We start from the raw sequence: 13,602 nt of genomic DNA on the forward strand, positions 1-13,602 counted from the left end.
TGAGAGGAAAAGGAGTCAAGGACTGACCCCTTTTCCTCTCATCTCCCAGGGGTACAAATGTGCCCATAATCTCTTCTGCAACATCACTCGTACACAGCTTCTGCCTCTCTTGAAATCCTGATCCACATCTTCATTGTTGCCTGACAACTCCCTTCAAGTTCTGTATGGCCGACCCAAGTTCCAACTCTTCAAGCTCCCACATGTTCAAAATGCTACTGCCCACCTTCTGTTTTGTACAAAGAAACAAAACCACATCTCCCCCTTGCTTGTACACCTCCACTGACTCTTCATTCATTTCAAGATCCTGTTAAAATTGCCATCCTGATTTTAAAACCCCGCATGGGCTTGCCTAACTCAGGAATCTAGTCTCTCCACACTCCCTTCTCCACACGTCCCACCACACAATCTGACCGCTGTGATGGGGCCACCCTTCTCCTCTAAGTTGTCCTGGCTATCCCTTTTCAAGACCCAGCCAAGAACATCTCTGTTCTCCTTTGCCTAACTGTATTATTTACATGCTCTTACAAGCCACCCTATAAACTCTCCAGGTTGGAGCTGAGTTTTATTCCACATTCTGTAAAATATTATATACATTTAAGGTGCTGTATAAACATTTACTAATAATTTTATTACAACTGCGCTTTTTGTATCAAAGCCACAACGCCCAGGGTTACAGCTGATATAAAATATGTTACGCCACACAAAACTGTATTTGTCATGAGACTGGTTTCCTTCCTCCTTTCTCTTACTTGCCAACATGAAAAGAGAGAGAGTGGGACGGGTGAGCAGAAAGGCAGAAAGGAAAAAAGAAAAAAAGAAAAGAATCGAGAAAGATGAAAAACCTTTGGTCGGTATCCAGAAATTGAAATTCTCTGTGCCAATTGCACAACACCCTGGGGTGGGTGATAAGCAGCAACCCAGGTAGGTGACCAGCTGGGAACGGGGTGAGAGGAAGAGGGGGACTGATGTGGCTCACAGGTCCATGCCCTGCTGTGAAGCATATGGATGGGATATCTTTAAATGCAGTGTCCAGTACGTCAATGTAAATCTCATTTGCTCATGGTCACTTGCCATCTTCAGCTTGGTATACATTAAGGCTGGTGGTATTTTGACTTATTTATTAGCAAACTGAAAACTTGTTCTTCCCTCCTCCTGCTCCCCCCGCCATGGTACAGCAATTTGAGAGGGGAAAAATAACCACTCCGTACAAAATTATATTTTAAATATTGAGTTTATACGTGCACTATGCAGTAACAAAATCAACTCTCTCTTTTTCTTATATTCTTCATTAGAATAATACTGTGATGTATCCTGAGAACATAGCGTGTTACACAGTAATTACTAAATTTGTGTTATATGCAGTGTTGTAGCTGTGTCAGTCCCAGGATATTAGAGAGACAATGTGGATGAGGTAATGTATCTTTTATTGGACCAACTTCTGTTGGAGAGAGAGAGACACACACTTTCGCACTTACACAGAGCTCTTCAAGTCTGGGAAACTGAGACTTTGTTTACACTGACAACAGTTTTAATGACGAAAGTGCCACTCAGGGGTGTGAAAAAACAGCCCCTGAATGACAGAAGTTTTAACGACAAAGACCGCCAGTGTGGACCGTGCTTCATCAGCAGGAGCGGTCTCACGTCGACGCAGCTACCACCCCTCTTTGAGGGTGGTTTTATTTTGTTGCCAGGACATTGTTGTTGTTCTCTCCCGGCAACAAAGAGCAGCTACACTGCACACCTTACACTGGTGCGGCTGCAGTGGCATAGCTACGCCGTTGCAAGGTGCACATTGTAGATATAACCTAACTCACAAGTGTGGCTGCTAAATACAAGATTTGAACAGATTGTTTAGCATAAGTGGTTAACACATATTTCAAGGGACCATTCAAGATGAAGTGGCCCTTTAAGCACCCTTGAAATGTGTTACCTACTTATGCTAAACAATCTGTTCAAATCTTGTATTTAGCAGCGACACTGAGGCCTTGTCTACACTACCAAGTTTTGTCAACAAAACTTTGTCAACACCCAAAAGTCGACAAAACAAAAATCGCCAAAGGGTGTTCACACTTGCTCCCTCTGTCGACAGATCATGTCCAGATTGGGGGCACCATCACTGACAGTGTGAGCAATGCGCTGTGGGTATGTATCCCACAGTCCAGTGCTGTGGGAAGGTGGAGCTGATCGCTGCGCATCTTGGGATTCCCTCAGCCTCCTCAGCTGCTGGGAGCGGCATCGTGAGTAGCTCTGTGAGCTCTCTGTGCTGAGGAATGTCAAAGCAGCCCAGCAGGCTCTCCTCAGCCCCACCCCCATCCCACAACAGCAGTCTGCCTGCCACTGTGTTCCTAGTGCTGGGCAGAACAGGAGCATTCCAATGATTTCCTCTTTGTCCCCCAAAGGGAGCAACACACTCAGCTGTCAGATATTTCCTGGAGCTTTGAAAGGGGAGGGGTGCACGCCTGCAAGGCAGCAGAGATCAAAACGCTGAGCAGAACGATCAGGGCAGGCATTGTGAGACACTGGGAGAAGCCAGTTCTGTCGACAAAACAAACTGTGGCGTCTACACTGGCTCTTTGTCCAAAATAAAGGGAGGGGGGAAAAGAAAAAAAATGTCTCTCATAGGGGTAGAAGTTTTTTGTCGCAGAAACTGGGCATTTTTCCCAACGAAATCGCATTGTGGTGTGTATGCTCTCACTGTTTTGTCTCCAAAAGGCAATTTCTGGCGACAAAACTTGGTAGTGTAGACAAGGCCTGAGTGAGGGCAGGTCTACACACCCATGCAGCTGTGCCACTGTAGAGATTAAGTAAAGACACTCTTCCGCTGATGGGAGAGCTCCTCCCTTCAACATAGTTAATTCACCTCCCGAGAGGTGGAAGCTATGTCGAGGGGAGAAGCCCTCCTGTCAACATAGCGCTGACTACACCGGGAGATCGTTCATAATAACTACGTCACTCCTGGGCATGGATTTTTCACAACCTTGAGTGATGTAGTTATACCGATATAGATTTGCAGTGTAGACCTGGCCTTAGTTTCCCAGACCTGAAGAAGAGCTCTGTGTAAGCTCCAAAGCTTGTCTCTCTCACCAACAGAGGCTGGTCCAATAAAAGATATCCCCTCACCTGCCTTGGCTTAGAGAATCTGTGGTAGTTACTCAAGTATTACTACCATGTAGTATTTGCTTTGTAACCACAAAGCAGTTACATATATGCCAATGAAAATAAAGCAATACAAGCTGCTTGCGCAAAATGTTACAGGACCAAAATAGCACCAAGACATTTCCTAGTGCCTGCTTCACTGCATTAAGCCCTCTAGTAGCAGTGGAGACTACCACCAAGAACAGGAAAGGCAGAAGGTGAAGAAGGTGCTGAGTGTTCACCTCTAGTTGTTCAGGTGATGTAACAGGCACCGTAATCTGTTGTTCCAGGTTCCCGGGTTCCCGGAGGGTGTAGATTTGTTCATTCCCTTCCAGCACCACTTCTTCACGGAGGTTTATCCATGTGATGTGGGAGTACTTCCTCTTTGCATCAGTTAGGTAGCTTAGCACACTTCCAATGGCCTATGGGAAATGGAAACAAAATGAACCCCCCCCCAGAACATACATGTTTCAAACTGACCTGCACTGGGCACAACCCAGAAGGTTTCAGTCCTGCACTCTGGTCACCTCCCCCTGTGCCAGAATCTCCACCACGCTGCATTCTTACCTTGGAGTTGGGTTGTGCCATCCCATACACAGGCATCTTGGGGACCCTCCGGAAGTTAGCTACCCTCATTTCCTTGACGGTGCTGAGCACATCTGGGGAGAAACGCTCATCCACCACCTGCAGCAGAACAAAATCAGAGTAAGCTGGAGCCACAACTTAGATGAAAGCCACATTTCCACTCTCTTGGTTCAGCTGGCACCTTTGCCATCACAGGTCTTCCCAGACAGACTCTCCCAGCTGGTCACTCCCCAGGTCAGAGTGGCACTGAATGGTAAAACAACCACCTCCACCAAGAGACTCCCACTCCCCTTCAAACGCTGCCCAGGGCACTGCAATGTGCACGTCTGACACAAGGGTCAGGATGGGATCGAAGTCACAGAGACAGGCTCGAGATTTCAAACACTCCAATGCTGAGGGGCACATAGGGCTCAAGGGCTCCGGTTTGGCCCCATCAGAGTGAATTTTCACTGTAAGCTTATGGAAGCATGGTTGGTTTTTTTTTTCCCCCCCGAAGAGTGTTTGGCTCTGATATACTGTATGTGGCTCTAGAGAGGCTGAAATAAGCCTCACATGCCTACTGTATTACCCGTGCCCTGAAAAGGATGGGATCTGCAAGAAGATTTAAGGAGCTCACTCACTAGCACTCGTGTCCCCTTTGTTATCAGTTCCCCCGTCACTGTGAGCTCTGACAGGTTCATGTTCATCTGCAGCCTGTAAAGCTCTGGGTGCCCACACCTCCATCTGCTGAAGTTGAGGGCAAAGGCCAAGGGGTACTATCAGGGAGAGAGAGACAGAGAGATGCTTTGTTCAGGAACAGATAAATGCAAGCACTGTACTACACATACATCTTGCAGGAACAGCAACCTTACAGGGCAATCCTTACAAGCAGTTCAGAAAAGGGTTGAAAGCTCACTGCTTTTTCAAAAATCCCATTTCAGAGCTTCGCACAACCTGACCCTGATATTCGCCTTCCTATTCCAGTCCAAAGCCTCAGGCTCATAGTGATACCATACTCTCCAGTGGTTTTGTGATGTGGACAAATAAGAGACAAAGTAAAGGTTTTCAAACCAATTTCACTTGAAAATTGCCAAGATTTGATTCCATGCTCCACAGGTGAAAAGCTGATATAACAGTTCACTGAGTCACCACTTGGTACCTGGGGTTCCTTCCTCGGGGAGACAAAAGGGGACTGTTTTCTCAGGGAACGTCATGTACCATACACACAGTATATAGTGGGAGAGGGGCTTGGGCCTCCATTACCATTACCCCAGCTCCTAACTGGATTTTACTCATAGTAGTCCATTAGAACTATACCTCCAAACATAAAACCAAGAGCATCTGAAGACACCATGAGGAGGGCAAAATCAATGTCTGGAAAGTGGCAGAAGCTGGGCTTTCCAGCATCCAGCCCATCAGCATACATGTTTGTTTCCACCCCCAGTAGAGCTGCTGAAATGAAGTACTGGGGTGAGGGGGCATAGGGGCAGGCTTCACAAGGAGAATGGGGAGAACACTCACCTGTTCATGAAGGTAGTAGTTGAAAGCAATCAAGTAGAAATAGCGCTCAAGGCTCTGCAAAGTCCTTTGAAGGAAATACTCTTTGGTGCTGCTCCCCTGGAATAAACCATAACAATGGCATTTGTGAGAGACTACAGGAGATAGAGCCCATTCAATATGAACTGCAGACTTTAAACATGACCCAAACCCTAAGACCAATGCAGAGTCTGAGTCTATGAAATGTGTCTCTCCATAAGCTGTTTGCCTTCAAGGATGGGAGATCACTTTACGCTTGTTGCTGTTTGTCTAGAAGAGAAAACCCAGTAACATGCAAACACTGGCCCATCTCAGAGACCCTATCTGAGAATGATTAAGACTTACGGCTAAGCATGCAATGTTGGACAGGATACTTGAATAGCATATTGCCTAATGTTCCTGCATAGCTTGGGCTCTGGACACAGCAGGAGCCTTTCCAACTGGATTCAAACTGGTTTGCTATCCTCCATTTAGTCTGGGGTAATGCAATATCCAAATGTTAGCATGTGACTTAAAACTTTGCAAACCAGCTATAAGAAAGAGGGGTTGTGGTGAGCTCAGTCCTGACACCTTCCTGGGCACATGGCTTGCAGCTAACAAGTTCAGACACTGACATCTTCTTGTGGGCATGGGTTGATGAAAAGTGAGTGAGAGACGGCCAAGGCTATGCCATAGGGGTAACAATGTCATACAATATAATGCAAGCATGGTGGCTGTCTAGTGGTGTTTGCTATCATATTTGGTGAGTTTATTTCTGTCATAAATATAAAGGGAAGGGTAAACCCCTTTGAAATCCCTCCTGGCCAGGGGAAAGCTCCTCTCACCTGTAAAGGGTTAAGAAGCTAAAGGTAACCTCGCTGGCACCTGACCAAAATGACCAATGAGGAGACAAGATACTTTCAAAAGCTGGAAGGAGGGAGAGAAACAAAGGGTCGGTGTGTCTGTCTATATTCTGTCTTTGCCGGGGATAGACCAGGAATGGAGTCTTAGAACTTTTAGTAAGTAATCTAGCTAGGTACGTGTTAGATTATGATTTCTTTAAATGGCTGACAAAAGAACTGTACTGAATAGAATAACTATTTCTGTCTGTGTATCTTTTTGGGGGAAACTTAAGGTTTTGCCTAGAGGGGTTCTCTATGTTTTGAATCTACTTGATGATCACTTTAGATAAGCTATTACCAGCAGGAGAGTGGGGTGGGAGGAGGTATTGTTTCATGGTCTCTGTGTATATAATGTCCTCTGCAGTTTCCACGGTATGCATCCGATGAAGTGAGCTGTAGCTCACGAAAGCTCATGCTCAAATACATTGGTTAGTCTCTAAGGTGCCACAAGTACTCCTTTTCTTTTTGTTTTGAATCTAATTACCCTGTAATTACCATCCTGATTTTACAAGGGGGATTTCTTTATTTCTATTTACTTCTATTTTTATTAAAAGTCTTCTTGTAAGAAAACTGAATACTTTTTCGTTGTTCTCAGATCCAAGGGTTTGGGTCTGTGGTCACCTATGCAAATTGGTGAGGCTTTTTATCCAACATTTCCCAGGAAAGGGGGGGTGCAAGTGTTGGGAGGATTGTTCATTGTTCTTAAGATCCAAGGGTCTGGGTCTGTAGTCACCTAGGCAAATTGGTGAGGCTTTTTACCAAATCTTGTCCAAGAAGTGGGGTGCAAGGTTTTGGGAAGTATTTTGGGGGGAAAGACGTGTCCAAACAGCTCTTCCCCAGGAACCAGTATTAGTTTGGTGGTGGTAGCGGCCAATCCAAGGACAAAGGGTGGAATATTTTGTACCTTGGGGAAGTTTTGACCTAAGCTGGTAAAGATAAGCTTAGGAGGTTTTTCATGCAGGTCCCCACATCTGTACTCTAGAGTTCAGAGTGGGGGAGGAACCTTGACATGGTGGCAGAGTGGTGGGATTAACCTGAAATCATTCTGAGATCCAGTTGAGATTTTTTGAACTAGAAATACAGATTTTAAAAAAGGAAAAAAAATTTTTCCTTTGGAAAGGAAGTCCACAAAGCAGCTGAAAGTGAAAGCAGCTTGTTTTTCTCTGCTTTGTGGCCAAGCAGAGACAAAAGGGGATTATCTTTGTGAATTGCAGGTTTTCTTTGCCTGGAGGCAGGGTACTTAACTCCTGCAGGGAAATTCACAGTCTTCCAACCCAGAGTTTTTTTTTCCCTAAAAGTAAATGGGGGGGGGGGGTGTTCTACCCATTTGCCTGGAGACAAAAGTGGCAGGGGTTTTTTTTTAGGATTTTGATTATTTACAAGGAGCACAAGTTTAAAAAGTAATTTTTTTTTTCCTTTGGGCTGCTGGTAAGCAGATTTCCAAGTAGTTGTAGGTTTTTTGCTTTGATTTGGGCCCAGAGCAGAGACAAGGGAATTGTCTTTTTCTGTAGGCTGACAATCACTATCAGAGAATAGGTATTCTATTCCAGCACAGCAAAATTTTACAGCCAAGTTTTGTTTGTTTATTTCTAAACCTCGGGTGTAAAGTTAGTTAAAAACAGAGAGGTTAGAATGACAAAATCCACGGCTCGACTACAGCTGGAATTAGCCAAATTTCAGGCTGAGGAAAGACAAAGGGAACATGAAAGACAGATAGAACTCATGCGGCTGAAGGAGGAGGAGAAGGAACAAGAAAGGGAGGCAGCGAGAGAGGCAACGAAAGAGGCAGAACACCACCAAGCGGCTGCTCACAGGAGAGCTATGGAAGCAAGGGACAAAGAACTGGAGGAGAAGGAAAGGAGAGGAAGTATGTGGAGGAGATAGAGAAGATAAAGGCTCAGCAGAATATCCCAACAAACCCTAGCAATCCTTCTCCAAGTACCACTTCCCATCCCAGAAAGTTCCCCACCTACAAGGCAGGCGATGATACTGAGGCCTTCCTAGAAAACTTCAAAAGGGCCTGCCTTGGGTACAACATCTCTACTGACCAATACATGGTAGAGCTGAGGCCGCAGCTCAGTGGACCCTTAGCTGAGGTGGCAGCTGAAATGCCTAAAGAACACATGAACAAGTATGAACTGTTTAAATCCAAGGCGAGAATCAGAATGGGGATAACACCCGAGCAGTCTCGTCGGAGGTTCAGAGCCCTAAGGTGGAAACCAGACGTGTCATTTACCCGACATGCCTACCACATTGTGAAACATTGGGATGCCTGGATATCAGGAGCAAGTGTTGAATCTCCAGTAAATTTGCCCTTCATAATGCAAATGGAACAATTCTTAGAGGGTGTTCCTGAGGAAATAGAAAGATACATCCTAGATGGGAAACCCAAAACTGTAATCGAGGCAGGAGAAATTGGAGCCAGATGGGTGGAGGTGGCAGAGAAGAAGAAAACTGGTCGCAGTTGGAGCGGAGACCAGAAGGGACAACCCCAGACCACACCCTATTACTGGGGGCCGCCCAAGGCCCCACCTACCTCCCAAAGAACCCTCCAGACCCCTTATCGTCCCACCACCCCATTCTCCAGCAACCCACCTCGCCCCAGTGACCCGTCAGCTGGACGATGTTTTAAATGTAACGAGCTGGGGCATGTAAAGGCCAACTGCCCCAAGAACCCCAACAGATTACAGTTCATTGCACTGGAATCACACCAGAGGTCCGCAGGCCCAGATACCTCCCAGATACCCTTGGAGCGGAGGGAAACTGTGAGTGTGGGCGGGAAGAAAGTCACCGCGTGGAGGGACACCGGAGCACAAGTGTCAGCTATCCATGCTTCCTTAGTGGACCCCAATTTAATCAACCCAGAGATCCAAGTGACGATTCAACCCTTCAAGTCCAACTCTTTCAATTTGCCTACAGCCAAGTTGCCTGTCCAGTACAAGGGCTGGTCAGGAACGTGGACTTTTGCAGTCTATGATGATTATCCCATCCCCATGCTGTTGGGGGAAGACTTGGCCAATCATGTGAAGCAGGCCAAGAGGGTGGGAACTGTCACCCGCAGCCAGGCTAAACAAGCCGTGAGGCCTAGCTCTGTTCCGGAAACTTCTATCAGGACCCGGTCAGAGGTGATGGACCCGGACCCCAGGCCAATGTCTGCAACAGCAGTAGTGGATCCAGTCCCAGAGATCCAGACGGAACCAGTCCCTGAACCGGAACCAGCCAAACAACCAACACCAGACCCAGTGTCAGCACTGAATCCTGTACTTGCAACCTCAACACCAGAGGGCCCCACCGAACCTGAACTGGCAGCAGCCGATAACCCTACACAAAAGGCTCAGCCGGAGCCTGAATCCCAACATAGTGCACCAGCAGAGAGCGGTTCACAGTCAACAGAAACAGCTCCATCCCCTATATCGCTTCCAGAGGGACCCAGCCTAGGTCCTCAATCCCATGAGGAACTGATGTCTCCAACATCAAGGGAACAGTTCCAGACCAAACAGGAAGCAGATGAAAGCCTCCAGAGAGCTTGGACGGCGGCACGCAGCAACCCACCGCCTCTCAGCTCTTCTAATCGATCCAGGTTTGTTGTAGAAAGAGGACTTTTATACAAGGAAACTCTTTCTGGGGGACACCAGGAAGACTGGCATCCTCAGAGCAGTTGGTAGTTCCAACTAAATACCGGGCCAAGCTCTTGAGCTTAGCCCATGATCACCCTAGTGGCCATGCTGGGGTGAACAGGACCAAAGACCATTTGGGGGGGTCATTCCACTGGGAGGGAATGGGCAAGGATGTTTCTACCTATGTCTGGTCTTGTGAGGTGTGCCAAAGAGTGGGAAAACCCCAAGACCAGGTCAAAGCCCCTCTCCAGCCACTCCCCATCATTGAAGTGCCATTTCAGCGAGTAGCTGTGGATATTCTGGGTCCTTTTCCGAAAAAGACACCCAGAGGAAAGCAGTACATACTGACTTTCATGGATTTTGCCACCCGATGGCCGGAAGCAGTAGCTCTAAGCAACACCAGGGCTAAAAGTGTGTGCCAGGCACTAGCAGACATTTTTGCCAGGGTAGGTTGGCCCTCCAACATCCTCACAGATGCAGGGACTAATTTCCTGGCAGAAACTATGGAAAACCTTTGGGAAGCTCATGGGGTAAATCACTTGGTTGCCACTCCTTACCACCATCAAACAAATGGCATGGTGGAGAAGTTTAATGGAACTTTGGGGGCCATGATACGTAAATTCGTAAATGAGCACTCCAATGATTGGGACCTAGTGTTGCAGCAGTTGCTCTTTGCCTACAGAGCTGTATCACACCCCAGTTTAGGGTTTTCCCCATTTGAACTTGTATATGGCCATGAGGTTAAGGGGGCATTGCAGTTGGTGAAGCAGCAATGGGAGGGATTTACACCTTCTCCAGGAACTAACATTCTGGACTTTGTAACCAACCTACAAAACACCCTCCGAACCTCTTTAGCCCTTGCTAAAGAAAACTTACAGGATTCTCAAAAAGAGCAAAAAGCCTGGTATGATAAACATGCCAGAGAGCGTTCCTTCAAAGTAGGGGACCAGGTCATGGTCTTAAAGGCACTCTAGGCCCATAAAATGGAAGCATTGTGGGAAGGGCCATTCACGGTCCAGGAGTGCCTGGGAGCTGTTAATTATCTCATAGCATTCCCCACCTCCAACCGAAAGCCTAAGGTGTACCATATTAATTCTCTAAAGCCCTTTTATTCCAGAGAATTAAAGGTTTGTCAGTTTACAGCCCACGGAGGAGACGACGCTGAGTGGCCTGAAGGTGTTTACTATGAAGGGAAATGTGCTGGTGGTGTGGAAGAGGTGAACCTCTCCATGACCCTTGGGCGTATGCAGTGACAGCAGATCCAGGAGCTGTGCACTAGCTACGCGCCAACGTTCTCAGCCACCCCAGGACTGACTGAACGGGCATACCACTCCATTGACACAGGTAATGCTCACCCAATTAGGGTCCAACCTTACCGGGTGTCTCCTCAAGCTAAAACTGCTATAGAACGGGAGATCCAGGATATGTTACAGATGGGTGTAATCCGCCCCTCTGAAAGTGCATGGGCATCTCCAGTGGTTCTAGTTCCCAAACCAGATGGGGAAATACGTTTTTGCGTGGACTACCGTAAGCTAAATGCTGTAACTCGCCCAGACAACTATCCAATGCCACGCACAGATGAACTATTAGAGAAACTGGGATGGGCCCAGTTCATCTCTACCTTGGACTTAACCAAGGGGTACTGGCAGGTACCGCTAGATGAATCTGCCAAGGAAAGGTCAGCCTTCACCACACATCTCGGGCTGTATGAATTTAATGTACTCCCTTTCGGGCTGCAAAATGCACCCGCCACCTTCCAAAGACTTGTAGATGGTCTCCTAGCAGAATTAGGAGAATATGCAGTCACCTACTTTGACAATGTGGCCATATTTTCGGATTCCTGGGCAGACCACCTGGAACATCTACAAAAAGTCCTTGAGCGCATAAGGGAGGCAGGACTAACTGTTAAGGCTAAGAAGTGTCAAATAGGCCTAAACAGAGTGACTTACCTTGGACACCAGGTGGGTCAAGGAACTATCAGCCCCCTACAGGCCAAAGTGGATGCCATCCAAAAGTGGCCTGTCCCAAAGTCAAAGAAACAGGTTCAATCCTTCTTAGGCTTGGCCAGTTATTACAGACGATTTGTACCGCACTACAGCCAAATCGCCGCCCCACTGACAGACCTAACCAAAAAGAAACAGCCAAATGCTGTTCAGTGGACCGAAAAGTGTCAGAAGGCCTTTAACATGCTTAAAGCAACACTCATGTCTGACCCTGTACTAAGGGCCCCAGGCTTTGACAAACCGTTCCTAGTAACCACAGATGCGTCCGAGCGTGGTGTGGGAGCAGTTTTAATGCAGAAAGGACCTGATCAAGAATTCCACCCTGTAGTGTTTCTCAGCAAAAAACTGTCTGAGAGGGAAAGCAACTGGTCAGTCACTGAAAAAGAATGTTACGCCATTGTCTACGCTCTGGAAAAGCTACGCCCATATGTTTGGGCCGGCGTTTCCACCTGCAAACCGACCATGCTGCACTGAAGTGGCTTCACACCGTCAAAGAAACTAACAAAAAACTTCTTCGGTGGAGTTTAGCTCTCCAAGATTTTGATTTCGACATCCAACACATCTCAGGAGCTTCTAACAAAGTGGCTGATGCACTCTCCAGTGAAAGTTTCCCAGAATCAACTGGTTAAAATCGTCCTTGAGATGTAGAAAATATTGTTAGTCTTTATGTACTTGGTAGTATATTTAGAGATGCATGTGTCTTATTAACTCTGTTTTTCCTAGAGCTCCAGGAAGAAATCCCAGCCAGTGTTTCACCCTAGCTGAGATTTGGGGGGCGTGTCATAAATATAAAGGGAAGGATAAACCCCTTTGAAATCCCTCCTGGCCAGGGGAAAGCTCCTCTCACCTGTAAAGGGTTAAGAAGCTAAAGGTAACCTCGCTGGCACCTGACCAAAATGACCAATGAGGAGACAAGATACTTTCAAAAGCTGGAAGGAGGGAGAGAAACAAAGGGTCGGTGTGTCTGTCTATATTCTGTCTTTGCCGGGGATAGACCAGGAATGGAGTCTTAGAACTTTTAGTAAGTAATCTAGCTAGGTACGTGTTAGATTATGATTTCTTTAAATGGCTGACAAAAGAACTGTGCTGAATAGAATAACTATTTCTGTCTGTGTATCTTTTTGGGGGAAACTTAAGGTTTTGCCTAGAGGGGTTCTCTATGTTTTGAATCTAATTACCCTGTAAGGTATCTACCATCCTGATTTTACAGGGGGGATTTCTTTATTTCTATTTACTTCTATTTTTATTAAAAGTCTTCTTGTAAGAAAACTGAATGCTTTTTCATTGTTCTCAGATCCAAGGGTTTGGGTCTGTGGTCACCTATGCAAATTGGTGAGGCTTTTTATCCAACATTTCCCAGGAAAGGGGGGGTGCAAGTGTTGGGAGGATTGTTCATTGTTCTTAAGATCCAAGGATCTGGGTCTGTAGTCACCTAGGCAAATTGGTGAGGCTTTTTACCAAACCTTGTCCAGGAAGTGGGGTGCAAGGTTTTGGGAAGTATTTTGGGGGGAAAGACGTATCCAAACAGCTCTTCCCCAGTAACCAGTATTAGTTTGGCGGTGGTAGGGCCAATCCAAGGACAAAGGGTGGAATATTTTGTACCTTGGGGAAGTTTTGACCTAAGCTGGTAAAGATAAGCTTAGGAGGTTTTTCATGCAGGTCCCCACATCTGTACCCTAGAGTTCAGAGTGGGGGAGGAACCTTGACAATTTCCAATTTGTTTTATTTAATGCTTCTCTCTTCTGTTTGATAATTTGCCAATAATATCTGCTTTCTTTGAAGTTGACTAGAATTGCATGTATAGACTTAAGTTGAAGACAAACACTGTTGTGGTGCCTAAAAGACAAACAGTCTGAATTTTGCTAT

At 46.5% G+C, this 13,602-nt stretch overlaps 1 protein-coding gene across 6 annotated transcripts in view; it reads right to left on the reverse strand.

Moving 5' to 3' along the window:
* Positions 1 to 13,602, reverse strand: part of PALD1 (phosphatase domain containing paladin 1) — a 193,058-nt gene that overhangs the window by 86,213 nt on the left and 93,243 nt on the right. For all 6 annotated transcript variants that reach the window (XM_073353587.2, XM_073353590.1, XM_073353589.1 and 3 more), the window contains 4 exons: positions 5,221 to 5,316; positions 4,341 to 4,475; positions 3,703 to 3,819; positions 3,378 to 3,557 (listed from right to left, as the gene is read on the reverse strand). In XM_073353587.2, the coding sequence (XP_073209688.1) occupies positions 3,378 to 3,557; positions 3,703 to 3,819; positions 4,341 to 4,475; positions 5,221 to 5,316 (528 nt within the window). The remainder of the gene's footprint in view (positions 1 to 3,377; positions 3,558 to 3,702; positions 3,820 to 4,340; positions 4,476 to 5,220; positions 5,317 to 13,602) is intronic.

This window comes from Lepidochelys kempii, chromosome 7, assembly GCF_965140285.1.
Source record: "Lepidochelys kempii isolate rLepKem1 chromosome 7, rLepKem1.hap1, whole genome shotgun sequence".
In the NCBI taxonomy this organism is placed as follows: Eukaryota; Metazoa; Chordata; order Testudines; family Cheloniidae; genus Lepidochelys; species Lepidochelys kempii.